Genomic DNA, 21,423 nt, shown 5'->3' on the forward strand with positions numbered 1-21,423 from the left:
CTCAGGTAGGTGTCTAGGCCAATATTTCTCTGAGAGTGATCAGTTCTAGTCTTGAGGAGCCGCAAGAGTCATCAACAGATTGAGTCCGCAAATAGAGAATCATCTCTCACAACTGTGAGACAAAATGAGTTTAAACCCCAAAGACCACTTCTTACTGCCTACCATGAACAAGACTTGTTTGTTACATATTGGAAACTTTTACTGCAGGACAGATTAATTAATTCTGAATAGAATTAATTGAATTCTGGATGTCAGCTGCAGGGAAACCAATAGTAAAACTCATACTGGTCTGAATGTGTATTACATAATATGCACTGTAGCCAGTTGCTAAAGAGGTTAGGCATCAATATTCTATAAACTTCTGGGTTTTCTTGAAAAATGCTTAAATGTAGATATGAATTTTCAGCATATTTGTTTAGCAAGACGTGCATTTGACTTCCCAAAAGTTGAGACCTAGGCAAAATATGAAGCCAGAACCTCTTAAGCTTTAACCACCTTCTGAACTGTGTGATGCAGCTAGATACCTCAAGGTAGATTATACACCTGCTGTGTAGGTATGTGCTCACATAAGCAATCAGTCTATAGATAAAAGTGTTTCCATAAAGGGAAAAGGCTGATGCAGAAAGCATATCTGCTCTATGCATTTCAGATTCACTGAGTTTGGGCTTTTGTTCTTCCACTTTGGATTGCTCCCATAGACTGAATGCCCTCATAGTGGCTGCAGGCTGTTAGACCAGTTTCATCTGGCAGGAAATGACTTCGTGGTCTTGTGTGACTCGCCCTAAATCCAAACTTCAGAACCAAGTCAGTGGGGACAGGTAGAAGATTGGCTTCACAAGCACATTTCTTTCCAAAGCTGGAACAGAGATGCAGAGGTGTCCTTGCAGTCATCTTAGGAGAAGTGGCAGTTTGAATAGCTTGGGAACTGAATCTTCTTTATGAAAAGTGTTCTTGCTCTGAAGTACAAAAAATAAACAAATAATGTGCTTTGTCATTTATATGTAAAATATTGCTTTTAATCTCTGTGGCAGAATGCACTGTACAGCTTGCAGATGGAAAAAAAGAAATTAAACTTGTGCTTGTACATTTAATGTGCTTATCAGGAAGGTACAATTTAAAATCATGCTTTGCCAACACAAGAACAAATTCAGCTTGAGCATCTGTGTTGAAATGTGTTTGATTTCAAGGTAGTGGCTTTACTTTGCAGTGATAGATAAATGGAGTGATCCTGATCAGGTCTGTTCAATCTGTTCAGGAGCAGAGCAGACTGTGAATATTTAGAACTATGGTTTGGCTGCAGTGATGTCTGCTCGTGGTCTTTGCCTTTGCTCAGTTGTTCTGCTGCTAGGTGTTCACTTCTCATTTTGTAACAAGCAATGAGGAAGTTACAGTTCATGTGCAGAGTCCAGTCATGGAATAGGGCTGCAAGTTGACTTTGTCCCTAGGAATTTTTCTAAGAAATCTTAGTTACAATTGAGTTTATTGAGCAATTGCAATGAATAGTAGTTTAGCTTTTTTAGAGGTGCTTTTGCAGTATTTTGAGACTCGTCATGATTTTTCTCATTTCTGTTATACATTCAGGAACATACCTCTTCAATAAAAACAGAACCTTAGAGCCCTGATAGGGCATCTCTGTCTACAGAGGAGTGACAATGCCCTGTAGATTGTACTTTATTTTCAGAATTGGTCCGTCAATTTGAATGGATATCTGTGTCTTAGAAGATTGCTTCTCCTGCAAAACAGGTCACAGAAGTATTCATCAGGCTGAAACTGATGGAAGTTGCTGATAAGAAAAGAAACTGGTGAACCAAAAAGGTTCTGTCAATCTACATGAGCAAGTCATGTAGCCAGGTCTACAAATTGTTTTCTATCTTCTATAAGCTTTAACTGCAGGAAAGTCCATCTTGTCACACTGTCAGTTGTTTTCCTGTGATACTTTGCTGCTTTTCTGCTGGTGTAGGCTAGAGTTCTCCTTCTACTCTGACTAGTGGCCCACAAAAACTAGGGTGAGCATGAATAGACTGAACACTTGCCAACTCTTTGCAGAAGTGTTTGTGTGCATTGCTGCAATGTGTGCAAATAGTGAGGAGGACACTTGAGGTGTTTTTTATACTCTTTTCCTATAAAGCAAATAATTCTCTTATCCAGAGCTTTGTTATTTCAGCCTGCCTGTTTGTGAAAGAAAGCTCAGGTCGGTTGTTCATGCCTGAACCAACGGTTGGTTGTGTCTGGAGCCAGGTAGGCAGGTGACGTGCAGGCGATAGAAATGCATTGCTAGTGCCAGGTGCCAGAAACATAATGGCAGGGAGGCAGCGACTGCTGTTTCTCCAGTTCCTGCATGGGATAGGCTTAACCATGCCTTTTTAAAAAGCCATCTGAGAGGGCAGCTGGGAGAAATAATTCTCCCGACAGATCTTCAAATGCCTTTGGATTATACCAGTCCCTCTACAGCAGTAACTTCAGATACCCTGGGAAGTCTGCAGCGCACAGAGTGACTACACAATTGTTCATCCTTTTAAGTATCCTTTATAATTTTTTTAATTGCCATAACTTTCATTAAGATTACCAACCTTGATTGCGTGACAGAGACATAGAGTCCCTTCCCTGGCTCTTGCTTAAGATATAATTGCATTAGGATTGCACTGATTGAATAAATGACATAAAAGCCATGAGTAATGTTACAATGTTATTCTCATTTTCCAATACTCTTGAGAACCAAACTGATGGATTGTTGCTGTCTTCAGCAGTTGCTGTTACTTCCTGGTGCCTGTTGTTACACCTGCTGCCTGGTGTGTGCTGGTTAGAGGTTGTTTTAGTGTATAAAGAAGGACTTGAGCCAGAATGATATAAAAGCAGAAGTTTGTGGAAAAAAAGATAGTCCTGATACCCAAAGGGTGTCATGTTCTCATAGCAGGGGAGTCTCAGAAGCATACTATTTATTTCATTGAAAACCACACCAGTTTTTATGCTTGGTTTTCTTGGCACTGGTTTCCTTTCATATGGTGTTTTTTGATTAGAGTGTCTCCAGTGAGTTGCAGTAAAATAGAAGACCGATGTGTCATGTGATAATATCTGAGATTTGTGTGAAGCAGTGACCTGCTCAAATATCAGGACTTTGTTTCTTTGTGAATATAAAATGCCAATTAAAAGCACCTAGAATTTAGGCCCTAAGACCTTTATTTCTTCAAATAGTCTTAAAGCGTGGTTTTCATTTTCCCCGAAACACAACTGATAGCAACTCTGTGCTTTAATGGTCGCTATTATTTTGTTTATTTACTTATTTATTTGTGGGTTTTGTTTGGTTTTTCTGTTTCATATCATGTTCATTCTGCCCTGAAAAGTAGTTATTTCAATACAGAACACCGAATGTCTTTCCGTGTAACTCAAGGAAAGGATATTTGGCAGGTCCTGGCCTATCAGTATTGGAAGGGTGGAGGGTCAGTCCTAAGCCCAGTGTAACTGTTAATAGATGGGCATAAAAGTAAGTCAGTTTCTTAAATTTGGTGTCTGATGCGGGGTGAAATGTGCTGATTGAGACAGTATCTCATCAATTAAATGTATGAAGTTACAAAAAGAAAAAAGTGCATGGTGGATGTGCTGTGTCAGCACGGAGAAAATCTATAAAAGGTAGTCTGTTTTTTTTCCTTCTGTTCACTTTCAGCTTTAGGCTAGTGAAACTTTTTTTGGTCTGTACTTTGGATATACACCAGTAAGCAAAGAATGTAACCTTCCAGTGGGATGGCACAAGAAGAGGCAGAAGTTTTGCTTGTGTTTTTGCTGGCTAATTCATTCCTGCATTCCAAGTCATGATTTCCTATGATTTGGGCCAGTTGAGCTGCAAATTGGCATTTGTGTTGCTAGTAATGCCTCGTTACTGATTTATCTCTTAATAACATAGGCTTTCTGCTTCCTTTATCAGTAAACTTTGTTACCTGTGTCACTTTTCAACTGTTACCTCCATTACAATATTCCACGTGCTGGTTTATGTAACAATATTGAATTACCAAGCCAGACAGAACTTTGATTACCGGACTAATTCTTACGGTCTAATCCTAATAGAGGAACGAAGGTTAGGCTTTTTACTGGAGCTGTGTTATGACTTTATGACTTTCTGAAACAATGAGCGTGCACAAGAGCATGATTTCCCCTCTTTCAGTGCTCAGGGTAAATATTATCTCACTGGTGCATGTTTTGAAAAATGTCCCTGTGGTGTTATAGAGATATGAAAAATGGTTCCTGTCTCCAAAAGAATTGCCTGGAGCCGCCTTGTGTTCACTAAATACTGGCATTCTCACTACTGTTGGCTTCCTTAGTACAGAAATTAACCTTGATGTCTTTGACAGATAATCAAACAATAATGGAAAATGGGCATAGGTACAACTGCCACTTTTTAGGATAGGCAGGTTTTTAACAGCCAAATTACAGCAGGATTTCCTTACAACAGAGTTCACAAACAATGCAGATACGATGAAAATATTTTCCATTTGTCTTTTGAGTGTCCAAAGCTTCTCTGATGGAAAGTTAAGCTTAGTTTCATAGTGCTCATAATAAGGTAACTGTGTCAGCTCTTACACCATGCTGATTTTCTTGACAGTACTTTAGAGTACAGTGAAATTAGATGAGTGTAAACAGTCCCGTATATACAGGATACATGGAAGTTTCTTTTTCTGAATCTGCATTTGCAATTCGTTAAGTTTTAAAGGGCAAGTAATAAAAATGTTAAAAGAATGCAGCTGGTGAAGATGAATTCTACTTAAAGCTCTCAAGACATGCAATGGAAGTAAATTGTAATTACAACCCTGCATCCTCCCTGAAATCTGTCAGCACAGACAAAAAATATCTCTGAATTATTGCAGCGTAGAACCCAAACTGATGCTAGCTTTTGTTCCCCCCCCTTTTCCAGTTCTTGTTTCCTGATAATTCCTCTCATACATAAATGTGAAACCTTGGAGGATTTAAAACTCACAGGATTTAAATCTCACAGTATAGGGGTTGTTCAGTATCAGTGAGCTTAGTGCTTGGGTACGTGTATTTGTGTAATTACAGCATAAATACTTTGAATACTTTGCAGGTTTTCTTTTATTTTCTTAGAAGTATTTTTAACATTTCTGAAATTGAGTAAATATTCCTTCAGTGGACGCAGTTTAGTTGGAATTACCTTTGCATTCTAAATAGTTCTTTTCAGAACTCTACTAGCTTGCATTGGTGGTTTCATTTTAACAGCCCTCAAGTACTGACGGATCTGGCTGAGAACAGCCCATGCCTCTCATTACAGCATGATGGTGCATTAAAGAGACAAATGTGTAGGCTGGTTGCTCTTTTGTAGAGCTCTGGCATTATTATGAAACACTGATCTTGAGTTAGAAGCTAGCCCTACACTGGAACAAAGATTTTCTGGAGGTGAGTAGTTGTTGCCACAGGTACAGAGGTTTTCTGGCATGTGTTTAAAATTTTAATTTAGAAAACTAGCTCAACTTTTGTTTTTTTTGTAGTTTTTTTGTATTAAAAAGTAGGCAGAGCAGATTATACCTCTGGTATGGTGACTTTGGATGCCAGGACTGGATGGAACAAACAGTATCAAGCAGTATGCTGAGCTGTGAACGTGTGGTGAAAGAAGCAAAGCTAGCACCAGCAAGTTCAGTCAGGTGGATTCCCATTATCATTCCTTAGCATAGACAGCATTGTTGATCCAGACAAAGCTATCTCTTTGTTCAAGACACAAAAACCAGAACTGCAAGGAGCTGGCTATTGCATTGCAAACAGTAAGGTGTTTCCCGGAAGATGTTTCAGGCATTCTTTCTTCTAGTAAGGAATGTTAATGTTTTTTACAAACTCAGAGATACAAGATAAACGTAGGGTTGTTAGATATCCTGATGCTGGGAACCTGTGAATAAGACTGGCAGAGGCCTTGCAATGGGTGGATTTTTTGCACTCTGAAAATGGAGTCTGCAATCCAATGATAATTCTTTTAGAGACCATCTGTCTGTCTCCTGCACTTCCCCTGCTGTATTGTGCTGTCTCCTAGCAGTTTGGCCTGGGCTTGGTGGTGGTCCCTGCCTGTTTAGTTCACAAAGACTGCTCTCTTCATTTTCAGAATAATATGATGCGAAGAACGTATCAGGAAGAAAAAGAAATAATGTAGTGTAGGATGATAAGTCAGCCAAGTGCCTACCTCAGAACACCAGTCCTTGAGCAACAGTTAGTGTAAAACATGCCATATTTAATGGTGACCTATGAGAAGATTCCGATCGTCTGTCCACTCTTTTCTCTTGCAATCAGTGCTTTGCTTTTAAAAACATAATATTTTGTAGTTAACCACCGAAAATCTAAGGCATCTAGTCCTTCCTGTGCATATCTGTTTTCAAATGTTTCTCATGAAAGGCAGCATCTTGCTGAGCTAGTTCAAAGTCTTCAGGATGGAAGCTGTGCATGCAACTGTTCTGACGAGAGATGAAGACCTGAAACCTCACCTGAAGTTTATTCCCTGTGTAGTTTTACATTTTCCAGTTAACTGGCTTGCTATTTCTGCTGAACAAGTCTAGTTTCCACCAGAAGTCTTGTAATATTTCACAAATGTCCATCTATGAAACACTACAAGAAAGCTAATTTAACCCCCACTCTTTTCATAGTCCTCAGCTTTTTTGACTGAAGTACTGTCCCGGTGTGAAAGTAGAAGGGGGACTCAGAGCCAAACTGTGCTGCCACAGAATAAAAGAGAAACAGAAACCAGGCTGGAAACCAGGCAAGCTGCAACAAGCAGGCACTGACAAGTCTGAAATTCCTGAAAAGAAGTATAGAAATAATAATTATTATTATAGATCTTCAATAACTTGAATTATTAAAATAAGACTTAGGTGTAGACAAACACTTCTCCAGGAGTAACTTCCATTTACTATCCCAACTTCTTATGCTAGTGATGCAAGCATAAATCCTCATTCTTAACTGCTGAACGAACTGAGTTTTTCCTCTCTCCTTTCTCAATCTCCAGTTTCTTTGCACAGTTAGAAGTGTGTAGTAAGTGCGAAACTGAGACAAACGCGTAACTGAAGGTGAAAAGGCTGTGCCTTCCCAGCCTAGTAGCTTATAAGAAAAAATTAAGTGTTGTGAACAGTAAATTTGTAGATGTTCAGACTGAAAATAATAACTGGATAAAATCTATTTTTTTCTCTGTTGCAACTAATACCTGCTTCAGCTAAAATATCACTGTTTTACTGTTGGGGATTTTTGTTGTTTTTTTTTTTTCTTTTTAATTGATCATGTCTATTAGAACATCTGAAAACTAAACATCTTCAGTGAGAACAGAATCACAGAATCACCAAGGTTGGAAAAGGCCTAGAGGATCACCCAGCCCAATCTTCCACCTATCACCAATAGCTCCCACTAAACAGCGTCCTTCAGCACAGCGTCCAAACGTTCCTTGCACACCTCCAGGGTCAGTGACTCCACCACCTCCCTGGGCAGCCCATTCCAGCACCCGACCACTCTTTCAGAAACGCAGTATTTCCTCTCACCCAGCCTGAATCTCCCCTGGTGCAGCTTGAGTCTATTTCCTCTACTGCTGTCACCAGTTACATGAGAGAAGAGGCTGACCCCCAGCTGCAGACTTACTGAAGGCGCACTCAGTGCCCTCATCCAGGTTATCAATAGTGATACTGATAGAACAGGCCCCAGCACCGACCCGTGGGGAGCACTGCTCGTCAATCCATTCCCCACCACTCTCTGGGCCCGGCCGTCCAGCCAGGTCTTCACCCAGCCAAGAGTGCACCTGTCCAAGGCACGGGCTGCCAGCTTCTGCAGGAGAATGCTTTTGGAGACAGCGTCAAAAGCTTTGCTGAAACATAGATAGACCACATCAACAGCCTTCCCCTCATCCACCAGGCAGGTCATTCAATCACAGAAGATCAGGTTGGTCAAGCAGGACCTGTCCTTCGTGAAGCCGTGCTGGCTGGACCTGATCCCCTAGTTGTTCCGCACATGCCGCATGATCTCTCTCAAGGCAGTCTGCTCCATAACCTTCCCTGGCACCAAGGTGGGGCTGACAGGCCTGTAGTTCCCTGGATCCTCCTCACGACCCTTCTTGTAGATGGGTGTCACGTTGGCAAGTCTTCTGAGACCTCCCTGGAGGAACGCTGATAGATGATGGAAAGTGGCTTAGTGTTGGAGTACTTGGTATTGAAGGTGATGTTGACAAATATGAAAGCAGCCTTTTTAAGAATGTTCATGGACTACTTAGGTGTGGTTTTCAGAGCCTTCTGAAATTTCTTGGTATCCTCTGTATTTGCTGCATCTTAGGTTGGATATGAGGAGAAACTTTTTCTCTCAAAGGGTGGTCAGGCAGTGGAATGGCCTGCCAAGGGAGGTGGTGGAGTCGCCGTGCTTGGCAGTGTTCAAGAGGCGCCTGGATGAGGAGCTACGAGAGATGGTTTAGTGCTTGTGGCACTGATAGGAATGGGAGGGTGGTTGGACTGGATGATCTTGCAGGTCGTTTCCAACCTTGTGATTCTGTGATTCTGTGATCTTTAGTATGACTTTTTAATTAATTTCTCCTTTTTTACCAAAAATATAGTTTTGACAGTTCATACTTATGTTGTTATTATTCAGTAATATTGAAAAGTCTTCATGAAAAAGTAATTTTTTTCCCTTAAGTTATTTAAACAGGCTTGATGTGTTCCCTGAAAGCAAGTGTTTCATTTAAAACACTTGGACTACAAAACATATTTCAGCTAATTGGAAAGGGGATGTAATTACAATTGAACTCATTCGTTTTTAGTTGTCTTCGGTTCAGTATGAATGAGGGCAGCAGTACAAACTGATTCCATTGCATCTTTTTGACTCCTTTGCCTCTCTGTATCTGTGATACAGGAGCCATGTAGTTGATGACCTACCTGTGTCAGAACTTCCACCTGTCAGTGTTATTACAAAGGAACACTGGTGACTATTATACTTCTTTTTTTTTCTTTCTTCACAGTGGCACATTGCTCAAGAAATCAGTATGTATAGGGCAGTTTCTGCTGTTAAAAGAAGAGCTTCTGAGATGGAGAACAATCTTGTGCAAACGAGGATCATGTGTTTCTATCATTGGAATGGAAATCTGTTCTAAGATCTTTATTTTCTTACCCTGTGAATTGATGTGATAATGATGCCCGCATGTTATTTTTCAAGCAGACGTGAGCCTGCTTTTTCTGGACCTGATAAAAAGCTTTGTAGATGGAATTAGGGCTGTCCTGGGCTAGTAAACCCTGAAGTTAAGTTTTGTGTGAAAGCAGGAGAACCTCATGTTTGTCTGCCGACCTTTTGTAGTCATGCTCTGAATCTGCTATTTACCACTGCCCAGATTGGTACAGCAGCAGCTTAGTGGCAGACACTTGGAGTAGTGTGCTTACCATTGGCAGGGCCATAGATGGTCATTTGTGTTGGGCTGCTGGCTGGGCGGGTGGCCAAGTGACTTGGCAATGAAAACAAAAAGTCCCAAGACAAGAAGCTCTAACTTGCTTTTAGTGTACGTTAGGAAAACAGAAGTGATAGAAACAGATGAAATTCAGCATTTACAATACTAAATTTCCCAAATTTTTGTTTTAGACCTTTAGTGAATCAAAAGTTTTAAGTTTAAACCTGTTACACATAGAAAGATCTTACAGTGTGTGTGATTACGATAGAAGAGAAAGTAGGTATTTTGAAATAATTGTCGTATCATTATACAGTACATCTGCTAACAGTCAGACTAAAGGAACAGAGTGAGCGTAAAGTTTTACAGGATTGTCCTCAATTGGAAATGACTTCAGGTATTTCTGTCATCAGCCTAAACAGCTGAATGAGTATGCGACCTAAAAGACAAGACATTGTGTTGCTTCAGCTCATGTAGGGTCTGGAGGTTCTTACACAGTTCAGTGAAAACTGAAAACTGAAGTTCAGCCTGTGCCTTTTGAAGTGAAAAGTTGAACACATAGGAATTTAGGGTCACTGTGCGTTAAAAAAAATGTACAAAGTCTGCAAGCGAACGGCGACTTTTTAATAATGTAATTTTTTCTAAGTACTGAAGTATGTTTTATTAGTGAGATAACTTAAGCAGCCAGAATGAACCGTCCTTATTACTAAAAAGGAAAGAAGCAACAGTTAAAAGTAAAGAGCTGGTTTCTCAGTTTTCTGTCCTAAACTGTCTCACTCCCCTGTTTTATCTAAGCAATGTCCTTTGGCCTGAGATCATCAGCAGAATTATTGTCAGTAAACATTTTCTGGGAAATATGAACGGCTGGAATATCAAAATTAATCTTAGAATGGAAAATATGATGACAGTACCATTTCTAGTTTTGTTGCTACCAACAAAAGTATGCTGTTGTGCCAGAATCACGCATTCATATGCCATGCATTAAGCAGACAGCTTCTAAGATTTCTGCCTAAATGACCTAAATTATATATAAACAGTGACACACTTGTATATAATGAAGGATTTGTATATCTAATATACAGGAAAGGTTTATGTTCATATGCTAAAGCTTTGTTGGCGTCTGGAGTGCTGAGGTAAAATTACGATTTCCAACTGGAACATGATAATTTTAAAGCAGGTCAGTCTGCTTAATTTTAAGATGAGAGACCGTGCACTTAAGCTTGATTTCCACTTCCGTACGGACCTCGCTTCCATTGCACTCTTATTACTAGAGCAGAAGAGCAGTTAAAATGGGCTGCTACAGTCTCTTTAAAGTTCTGCCCTCTTAGTTTAGAAAGGAGCAATTAATAGGAAAGTCACAGTGTTGTTACAACAACAGCATTGGAGAACCAATGCATGCTGTGGTTTCTTTGCTCCTGAACATGCTGGGGGCTTTTGTTTGCTTGTTTTACTTAATCAACAATTGTGTTTCTCTATATTTTTTAGTCAGTTGTTTTGTCAATTGCTTTTTTAGTGAATGTCCACTTTCTTTTTTTTTTCAAGGAAGAACTCATTTTCCTTTGAGCTGATTCGTACTGCTGTTGGTAATTCCTTAGAGCTGTATTCAGCACCTACTAAGATACACCTCAGAATTTACAGTTAGTTAGAATAAGTCTTAGAAAAAAAAAAGTGGGACTAACTACATGAGGAAACTGTTTACTATCTCCTTAAGTTAGAAGTATTTCCTGGAAGTCTCCTTTGCTCATCTATAGATACACATGTGGTACTAACATTAGAAGCTGGTCCCTTGTTTCCAAGTAACTCATTAAAAATACAGCCTTAAGTAGGCTTGTCTGATCTGCACACATGGTCTACTGCAGAAATTAAGGCTGAAGCTACCAGTGAGTAAATATCTGAGGCATATTATGGGAGTCGGGCTACAGAATGAAGTAGAAAAGTGGAATGAAATAAAACCTTCTTAAGAACATCAACATTTTAATTATTACTTACAGTATTTGGTTGCTCTTGTAAGTATGCTAAATGTCTTCAGATCGCCTTACAGCATACCTTTTTTGAGAACTGAAGGTTCTGTTGACTTCTGCTCTGGATACACTTTTGTAACAATGTCTAGCTCTGAAAAGTAGGACTATTCAATGTGTGTAAATGCTTTGAACTTTCCCTGCCTTCTGATTCTCCTACACCAATAACTCAGCGGAGTTTTTACCTCTTCCAGGCAAACACTGCACATCTGATCATCTTTTTGTCTATTTTTCCTTCCTACAGGGACCCAATAAAAATACAGCAGCTGCAGAACCAAATTCGTCTGGAGCAAGAAAGTGGCCAGTGGTATCGTCACCAGCAGCAACCTGAACATCGTCAGCACACTCCCTCATCTCCTTCCTTTCCTCCTCCCCCCTCCTTCCAAGAACTTGAATCCAGCCAGTCTGTGGTTTCTCCTGTGCCAATGAGTATTCTCAACTCTCATACTTCCCCAAGCATGCAGTCTTCCAGCTCCTTTAACTACGCTCGGCCTAAGCAATTCATTGCTGCTCAGAACATCAGCCCTGCTTCAGGTTACGTGACTCCTTCTTCAGGATCATCTACATCCAGCCTTCCTTCTCCTATGTCTCCGACTGCTTCTCAAAAACAGTTTGGGAGAGTGCCTGTTCCCCCTTTCTCTCAGCAGTTTGCTCCAGAAGGGGAGTATGGATGGTCTCCTTCTTCTCCATCTCCTCCCCCCCCACCTCCACCTGTCTTTAGTCCAACCCCAACGTATCCAGTGTGTGATTCCTTTCCACTTCCACCCCCTCCACCTCCTCCTCTTCCTTCCCTTTCTTCACCTTCCCACAGCCTGTCTCCAACTCCTAGATTTCCTAATTCTGGCCAGTCTCCAGCAGCTTTTCTCAGCTCCATGCTGCCATCCCAGCCACCACCCGTTTCTGTCAACGCGTTAGGCCTCCCGAAAGGAGTGATGCCTCCGTAAGTATTAGCTAATGAGCACTTTGAGTTCTACTGGAGATTGTATGGAAGATTATTGCACTTGTTTCATTTTATAGTTTTTTAGGGTCCTTTGCTATTAATTGCCAGCTGGAAGAGATATGGTAGTTGTTTGCAAATGCCTCTATGCTGGAGATTGTTACAGTTTTCTAACCAACACAGAATTCAGATTCTGAAAGGGTGCTGCAGTCAGAACAGCAGAGAGGGAGCATCAGTGGAGCTGATGGATGTATGAAAGCAGCAGCAAAAGGTTCTACATGCCCAGGGTGGTGGATGGAGAATAAAACCCTTCTCGTGACTCTGTTTTAAGACACGTATTCAGTGATATTTGCAGTCTTATATTCACATTGCATCTGGATGCAGAGAAAAATGAAGGAGAGCGTTGTTCAAAACTCCCTGTAGCTTTGTGATACTTGAAATATAAGTTTCTGAAGTATATACCTGAGAACAAAATAATCATGATGTATTGAATTTTGCCTAGAGGCTTATTTCCAAGGAAGTCTGGAAGAGGGTTTAGGAAGGGATTTCAAAAAGGTGTGCATAAAAACGAAGAGAACCCCTTCCCCTAACAGCTCCAAGTGCTTGTTTTCCCCTTTTGTCTACCCTAAAGGCCAAAATAGTATTTTGGAGCACGTCAGCTCCCATCATAGATCAGTTTGTCTTTCTGCTGGCACTAGATTCTCATTCCATCCTTAGAGAACAAAGAGACATGCTGAAGAACAAAAATGAGAATAGTTGTATCCAAGGCTTATTTATAACTTTGCCTAGAAGTTTGTCTAAACATATTCATGGTAGCTAGGTGACTTGCTCAGCTACATACTGTTGCAGTGGGAACTTCTGTTGTATCAGTCTAAGATGCACAAAGGAAGAGAAGGAGTAAAGCAGACGGTTATCAAAGTAATAAATCATATATTTACATTAAAAAAAAAACACCAATATTTATTTATCTTGATTTCTGTCATATGGCTCGTTATAGAATGTGGCCATAAAACAGAATTAAGAGAAAAATGAATAGATTGTACAATTTGCTCTTTTGCTCATAATAGTTATGATTTTCAGTCTTACCATGTTCCTTGCGCTGGCTGTGTTTCACTGTTGGTACTGACTGTTGAAAATTGCATGATGGATTTACTGACAGCTTGGCAGTAAGCACAGCCAATAAAAGCCTGAAGTTACCCTTGGTTTGTTAGTATAGCAAATATACATAATTCTGTATGCTTGTTCTGTTGCTTTGCTTAGGGCAAACCACTGTGGGCATGAGTACTGGATTCTTTATGGAGTTCCCTTCAGTGTTCTGTGATGGTGACAGCCACAGCTCAGTCTTGTGCTGTGTTCTACAGAAGTGGGGAGCAGTATCTTTCACCATTATGCTGCATTCATGCACGTGTTCTTACTTGAAATGTTTAGCTGTGTTCCTTTTCCTCATACCCTTCAGTCTTTGGACACAAACAGAGGCTTAACTCTGCAGGGATGCTTCCCTCTTTACCATTTTTCTTGCTCCTCCAAGCCTAGCAGCCAGCCTGGGTATGCATGTGACAGTGTGCCTCTCTCTTAGAACAGGGCAGCAGCCTCAGGTTCTGAGCTGGGCAGGACAAGGAGATGGGTTCTGTTTGGCCTGCATTCCCTCTGGAAATGTAATCCAGGTAGAAGGTGGACCATGTTAACCATGCTGAGTGTATGTGATTTATGTGTCTGTGTATATATATCTATTACATCTCTGTGTGTGTGTATGTGTGTATATACACTCAAATAGTGAGCATTTGCCATTTTAATTATAAATTCAAACAGGGGGAGGATGCACTGCTTGAGGAAGAAAAAAAGTCTGTTGTTACAAGTCTTTTGGTCTCCTCTGGTTTCTGCTACAATTTCAGTTCTGTTGTGTTTTTTATCACTTCTGCTTCGTCTTTTCCCTCGTCTTTTGCTCTACCTTCAGAAATCCTCTTTCCTTGAAAGTATTCATTTTTCTGAGATGCCGTAGTCTTTGAGCCAGTATTCCATATCCTCAGCCTATATTCTTACTGTGTATTCCACACATCTCTAAGATCCGTTGATTGAAATGGATGATATTGACAGTGTGCTGTAACACTGGCTCAAAGGATGCATTGTGGTATTAAAAGTTTTGGTTCAGCGTGGCACCTAAAACATTCATCAAGCCATTTAGCTTTGTCTCTACTTCTAAATTTGTCCTGTAGTTGTGATAATTGTGGGTTGCTGAAGGTAGGCTTGCCGTGGTTTGAAATGCCATTGATGTAAAGGAGGTGTGTGTTGTTTGAATTTATCTGCCTTCCATGTTTTTGTGGCTCTTGTCCTGTCTTTTTTTTTTTGTGTGTGTGGTTGCATGGTCAGTATTTCAATTGCATAAGATATATTTGGAATTTCCAGTAAGCTCTAGCCACTTTGGAGTTACTGTCATTTTGCAGCTGTGACCATGATGTAGCCATGTTAGCTGAACAGACTTTAGGAACAACCATTTTTTTAGAGATGGGGCCAATTTGATAAATTCTTATCTTGCCAGAACATTGTGTTACTCAGCAAGACAAGTACTGGTAGAGCACCACAGCTAATTAAATACTTCAGGGAATTGTGAACACTCATCAGTTGTCTCTGAGATAAAACTTGGCTGCAGTTACGTTGTTTGGATACAGCTGGTAAAAATCTTGGCTCTTTCTTTCTACCTGAAGAAAGTTCTTCGGGTGTATAAATGTATTGGACTCTGGTGAGCTTTCAGTTACAAAAGGCTTGCTGGAAACAGGCCTGGTGTGTGACAGAAACCAAGAATTGAGGGTATTTTGTATGCACTAAAATCTGTGGAAGCTTGAATCTGATCTTCACCATTCACATAAGAATATGAATTTATGAATGATACCTATATTAAATGAGTAGCAAAAGACAAGTTCTGAGCAAGCGCCATACGTTGTTAAGTTTATGTGAGCGTAAGTGAAAGCAAACACAAGAGGAAGATCTACTGACAAGTTGTTGAATAGTAAAATAAAAACCATGTAAATCATGCTACAAAAAAAAAGCACCTTGAGGAAATCGAATTTCTTTTTAAACATTAAAATACTGTCAGCTATAACATGTATCTTTCTGAAAAAAGCTCCAAAAAAAGGTATTTTCTTGAAGTAGGTACTCCTTAAAGTAGATATTTTCAGTAATATTATCCTAGTTACAAACTGGAAGGAAAAAAAAAGGTGTGAGGCATAGGGTTGAATTTTGGGTGGTGCTGTGTTGGATTCAGTGATCCAACTCTGGATATTCTGTGATTCTGAATCTTCACAGGAATTCTGTAGGAATCACAAGAATGGCAACATCAGAGAACTCTGTGTATGTTTTGTCCTCTCTGGATCTAGATCTGCTGCTCTGTTCCTGAAGCTCTGTGCTGTGATTTGTGTATTGAATTCTTTCTCAAATAGCATAAAGAGGCAAAGTAATCTTTGTGTTTCCTTAATCAGCAGTGATGGTAAGCACTGTGAGGAAAAGTAACACCTCTCCATGTTTTTATCTTACAACTTTCAAGAGGCTGTTGGTACAAATACCAACTTCCGTTTTTGACTAAAATGCATTGATTCCTGTGTAGACCCAGATTTGCTTTTCCTATTTATTTCTACAGTTTACAGTTACAACTGTGAAAACAACTGAGATTACTTGCAGGATGGATTATGTGAAAATTGTGACATGCCAGAGGACTACTTAATTCTCAATTAGAATTCTGCCACAAGGCAGGGAAGAGTCAGAATGTCTTCCTGTTGCTGAGATAACTTCTCTGTGCTGGTTGGCTGTTCTTTCTGCAGTTCACTGTGGGGCTCAGGAAACTGTATCTTAAAGCGTTTCTGCCATGGAAAAATTCCAGCAATTACTGGGGTTAACTTTTATTCCCAACTTCCAGTCATCTAAAGATATCGCTTGTGCCCATTAGATGATTCTTGTTTAAAGCTTTGTGATTTATTGTGTCGTGCCTTCTTTCCTCATGGCTTGGATCTTGTGTATTGGAGCAATACCTGCGTGATATCAGACCACTTCTTGTTGATTATGCTAAGAAACACCTTATTCTGGTAGTTGTGGTTGTGTATAATATAACAGTGTTAGATTCGTGCAACTAGTAATTGTTAAATGCATATCCATATCAACTGTTTTGAAATTTGATGAATGCATGTTTGTTTCATTTGAACTTTTAAATCCAGGCTGTGCCTCAGATCTAATCTATTAGAACTGCTGAGAAGGAGAAATCAGTGTTTTAACTTACACAGTAGCCAAACCAACTGAGCTTTTGACAACTAATGCATCTGGAGAACTTAATTTTCCAGATATTTTTATCTAATTCCTCTTAAAATGACAGATGCTTAAGATTGTTGCAAGATGGCAAGTGAACTTAACTAAGAGAGCTAGTACCTGTATCTTTCCACTGAAAAGAGGGAGAGGCTGTTTGTACCTATTCATTTATTTCAATATGGCTTGCACAATTGCGGTATAGTTTTCTTCGGCCTGCAGATTTTTTCCTTCTGAGGACTTAGTTTTATAGTTTTCTTATTTCATACAGATACGGGTGCTGCAGAAGTGCCTGTGAATGTAAAAGCAGGCACTGTGTTGGGCAGCAGTGGAGACCTCAACCACAGCATCTCATCGCGAGGAATACAAGTTAATATCTTTGGTATATATTAACTTTTCTCAAACCTGTGTAGGTTTCTCTTCACATACTTCTGGCAGTTTCCTATTTCTTCTCAAGGGTTCAGGACCATAAGAGTAGTGCCAGCCGTCTTTATTTTCAAGTGCAGTCAGTGCTTCTGTGATTTCTTCTTGACTGATGGTTCTCAGAATCGCAGAATGGTTGGAAGGGACCTCAAGGATGATCAATCTCCAACCCCCTGACACACACAGGGCCACCAACCTCCCCATTTCATACCAGCCCAGGCTGCCCAGGGCCCCATCCAACCTGGCCTTGAACACCTCCACGGATGGACGGGGCATCACAGCCTCTCTGGGCTCTGTTCCAGCACCTCACCACTCTCTCTGTAAAGAACTTCCCCCTCACATCCAACCTAAATCTCCCCTCCCTCAACTTAAAACCATTTCCCCTTGTCCTGCAGTTATCAACCCTTCCAAAGCTTTCTAGCATAACGCTGGTAGCAGTCTGAAAGACAGGTAAGATTACCAGTTACAAAAGAGTTATTGTTTTCTTCAGTCGTTGTCCGAATGTGCGGACACCGCTTGAAGAACAAACAGTACTTATGTTTCAGTGCAGTGTGAAGCAGAGGACTCATTTGCTCAGATAGAAAGAAGAAACTGAATAGGAGAATGAAAAAATGGTCATTCATGTAATGAGTAGAAATGCATTTTTTAAGATAAGACTTAGAAAAAGTAAATTTTAGGTGGTAGTCATGCACTTTGTCGGTGAGTTGGTCTGTGCTTTCTCATCAGGCTATGTAATAGAGTCCTAAGGAAGGATCAGACTTGCTCACAGGTATATATTATTCATTTCAATCTTGATCTTATCCAATGCTGAGGCATGATTGTTTTTTTCCCCCCAACAATTTCATAACTTGTCCTTGGGTGGTAGAAATTGAACTTTGTTACTCCTGATTCACTTTGTACTAATCATCCTCAGCCAGGACTCTGCCTTAGGCATTCTCTTAATTCAGGTGTATTTAATGTCACATTACTGAGTAGAGCTAACTCTTGGTCTCCACAGTGTATATGACAAGATCAGACTAAAATGATTTTTAAATGCAGCTGCTACTTCAAAGTTCATGGCCTGTTACCGTGCTTACAGTAACTTTGTTCCTACATTAAGTAAAAAATGTGTTAAATGGACAAGAATTAGCTGTATTTTTGGAAGACTTCAGTTTAAGAGGAAAAATCAAGTTACTGTTCATTACCTCAGTACCAGAGAATTGATTTAGATTTCTGTGAAACTGAGCCATGTTGGCTGCAAACAGGAATTTGTTCTTGGAAGGATAACAACAGCTAGTCTGTTACTCTTATTTACACTGTAAAAGGTACGTAGGAAAAGAGGGGGAATCACATCCAGCGTGCACTCCATGTAATTAAAACATGAAAATAACTGCTGGTTTGGCCTTTCTAAACAAATATGAGGGCAAATATTTAAAACTAAGACGAGCCAAGCCAAAGTTGCAAGAGTCTTTACTGTCAAAAAACTGTGTGTGTGAATTAAGTTTGCCTGAGTTTTAGAAATTTCTTTGTGCCCTTGCTGGCTGAAAGAATTCGTACTTGTGGGCTGTTACCTCTGCTTCTGTTCAAGCACTCCATGACTTCAGTGATGCACGTTTCAGAGGTGCTTAAAATCAATGTGAATTTCAGGCTGATTCTCAAAGGCTGATTTTTGGCACATCTGTGTTGCAGTTGTGTCAGTGTCTTTAAATTTGCCTTTTCCAACTTTAGTAATACTTCCAGCGTACTCTGCATCAGGCAAAGAATTGAACACAGAAGTACACAAACGACAGAACTTTTTGTTTGATATTATCCCTAAGAGAAGATGAAAAGAAAGCATGAGAGTAAGCAAGGAAGGCAGATAAAGTCCGTGTATGACTGATGAAGAATCTTAGCAAAAGCAATTGAATTAAGTTTGCTGACAGGCTGTCTTGACATTCTAAACAATCTCCAAAGCATAGCCCTGTTCAGTTTGAGAGGTCAGATTCACCAAGGGCCTTCCAATTTTTGCCATTGTTTTGTTGACCTTTATCTCAGGAATGCGTGTCTTGAGAGCTGATGTGGAGTGGGTGTGTATGTCTATCTGTATTCTTCAGTAGATGTTTGTACATATGTAGAAGTAAAGAAAGAGATCCTGAAAAGGGAGTGAAAAGAGAACATCTGCAGGAAGAATTATATGAGGCCTGCTCCAAAAGTAATGCCTCCTGCTTTGTTGTGTTGGCCCACAACATGGGAGGCGGATGTTGGTGGTATGGGAGTAGAGGCTGAACCTTCAAAACGACATCCCTTTACATTTTGTTGCCTTGTGACAGATGGCAGCAGAGGGGCAGTGTGACAGAGTGGTGTCTGACATGGATGACATATGCGAAGCAAAGGACTTGTCATTGAATTCCTCTGTACGGAAAAAAATTGCACTCATTGACATTCGTTGACACTTGCTTAACATTTCTGGAGACCGAACAGTGGATGTGAGCAGTGAGGCAGTGGGTGGTGCTTTTCAACAGTGGTGACAGTGCCGGTGTGTCACTTCTGCTGCAGCAGATTTTTATGAGCACGATGTACGTGCTGTTACTCGTTGCTAGCAAAAAATGCATAGCTAATGGTGGTGACTGTGTTGAGAAATAGTGTTTTGTAGGTGAGAATGTGCTCTATCATGTAGTGTTATTGTGTGCTCTGTTGTAACTTTCAAGGGAATAAATAGGAGGCATTACTTTCAGAGTGACCTATGTATTTTTTTGCATACCTCTTCTTTTTCTCCTGATTCAAAGTATTTCTGAGAGAGAAGGGGGTTTCTAAAGGTATTTGAAGACATTTTGGCCAGTATTCATTTTTATAGCTATATTTTTAGACTAGCTCCTTGCTTGAGTATTTACTTGTTAATATTTACTTGTAAAGAGAATAGAACCTATTTTCAGGCAAATTGCCTAGTCTGGGATGACATATCCAGCCCCACTGTGCAAAGTTCAGGATGTTCTGGCATACAAGGAGAGATCTGGAAGGCTGTTAAGGAGTATGCCACTTGTGTTAAATGCTACCAGGGATCCCTAGGCCATTGCTCAAACATTTGCTTGCCTTATTCTTTAGAAAAAATTCCTTAGCTTCCCTGCATAACTTGTTCCATTGTTTAACTGCCATTGTTGGAGAGTAAAGAGAAGGAAAGAGGAGAGTTGTACATAGTGTTTGTCAAAGCTAAGTCTGCCTTTCTTCAAATTAAGTTCTGTACTTGGCATTGGCAGCCATGGGGAGTTATTGAATGCCAACAATTTTCTGATGTTTTATGTTTTCTTATCTCCATTCTCTTCATTTCCTGAATAAAAAAGGAAAATTTTCCAGCCTTGTCACAGGAGCAGTGTTTTAAAAGCATCTTTCTTGAAGTGCTCTGTGTTATAACTGGACTTGGTGTCCAACAAAAAAGAATAAAAGGAATTAATGAATTTTCTTTTCTTGTGCTGTAGTGTCCCAGATTATAATTTGTCTTCCTTCTGAACTAACTGCATTCAGGTTTTAGTAACACAGATTCTTCTGTGAAAAGAATGATACGTCAGTGTTAATTTTATTTGCATTGTTGTCAGGCTTTGAACATTTTTCCTGAATTTCATCATCATTAGATCTCTTCTAGACTAATTACATAGATGACAGCTGTGTAAACGTCTTGCATCCTCTTCAAGTTCAGTGTCATCAGCCAATTTGAGAAGTGTGCATTTTTTCCAGTTGTAAAGGTTGAAATAGTAAGTACAGTACAGACCTTAAGAAGACCTCATTGGTTTCTGTTCTTCCAATTTTATGGGGTAAAACAAATAGTTACCACTTTTGTGTTCTCAGACAGTTATGCTGAAAGCAATTATGTAGTAGAGATTGTATATAGAAATTTTAGCCAGGCTGTGTTTGCCTCATTTGCTAGGGAACTGCTGAATCTCCTGAGGACTGACTCAGAAGACATAAACTGAAGTGTATCAAAACTAACTCTTTTGCTTGTCTCCGAAGAGTGAACTTTGATTGATGCAGTTCTCACTGCCTTATTGTACTGCACTGCTTTGAAGTTGACAGTAATATTGTTTTCTTGTGATTAGTGTGGACATGGAACTTACTGACAGTGGTTATAGTGGTATGCGTTCCCCTTTTAAAAATAGATGTGCTTGCTGAGGGACTTGTTGTTTTCAGAGATAACTGACAATGCCTCAGAATTCTTTCACTCCTTCCTTGAAATCCACTCCTGAGCACTCAGCCCACAGGGCTCTGACTTCCCTGGGTAAATTGAATATTTTACCTTTATTGTTTACCAAGTGCAGGCAGAAGCAGGTTTGGTGTTTTGGTTTTTTTTCTGCTGAGATTCTTAATGCTTTTATCATACGAGCATGAAATTTCTAAGAAGGAATTCGGAAGGAATTGTTGATTTA

The 21,423-nt window shown here is 40.0% G+C and overlaps 1 protein-coding gene across 3 annotated transcripts in view; it reads left to right on the plus strand.

Moving 5' to 3' along the window:
• Window positions 1–21,423, plus strand: part of PALLD (palladin, cytoskeletal associated protein) — a 174,732-nt gene that overhangs the window by 129,259 nt on the left and 24,050 nt on the right. For all 3 annotated transcript variants that reach the window (XM_042872265.1, XM_042872263.1, XM_042872264.1), the window contains exon 11: window positions 11,648–12,343. In XM_042872265.1, the coding sequence (XP_042728199.1) occupies window positions 11,648–12,343 (696 nt within the window). The remainder of the gene's footprint in view (window positions 1–11,647; window positions 12,344–21,423) is intronic.

Source organism: Lagopus leucura, unplaced genomic scaffold (genome assembly GCF_019238085.1).
Source record: "Lagopus leucura isolate 7727_CA_CO unplaced genomic scaffold, USGS_WTPT01 Super-Scaffold_100004, whole genome shotgun sequence".
Lineage (NCBI taxonomy): Eukaryota > Metazoa > Chordata > Aves > Galliformes > Phasianidae > Lagopus > Lagopus leucura.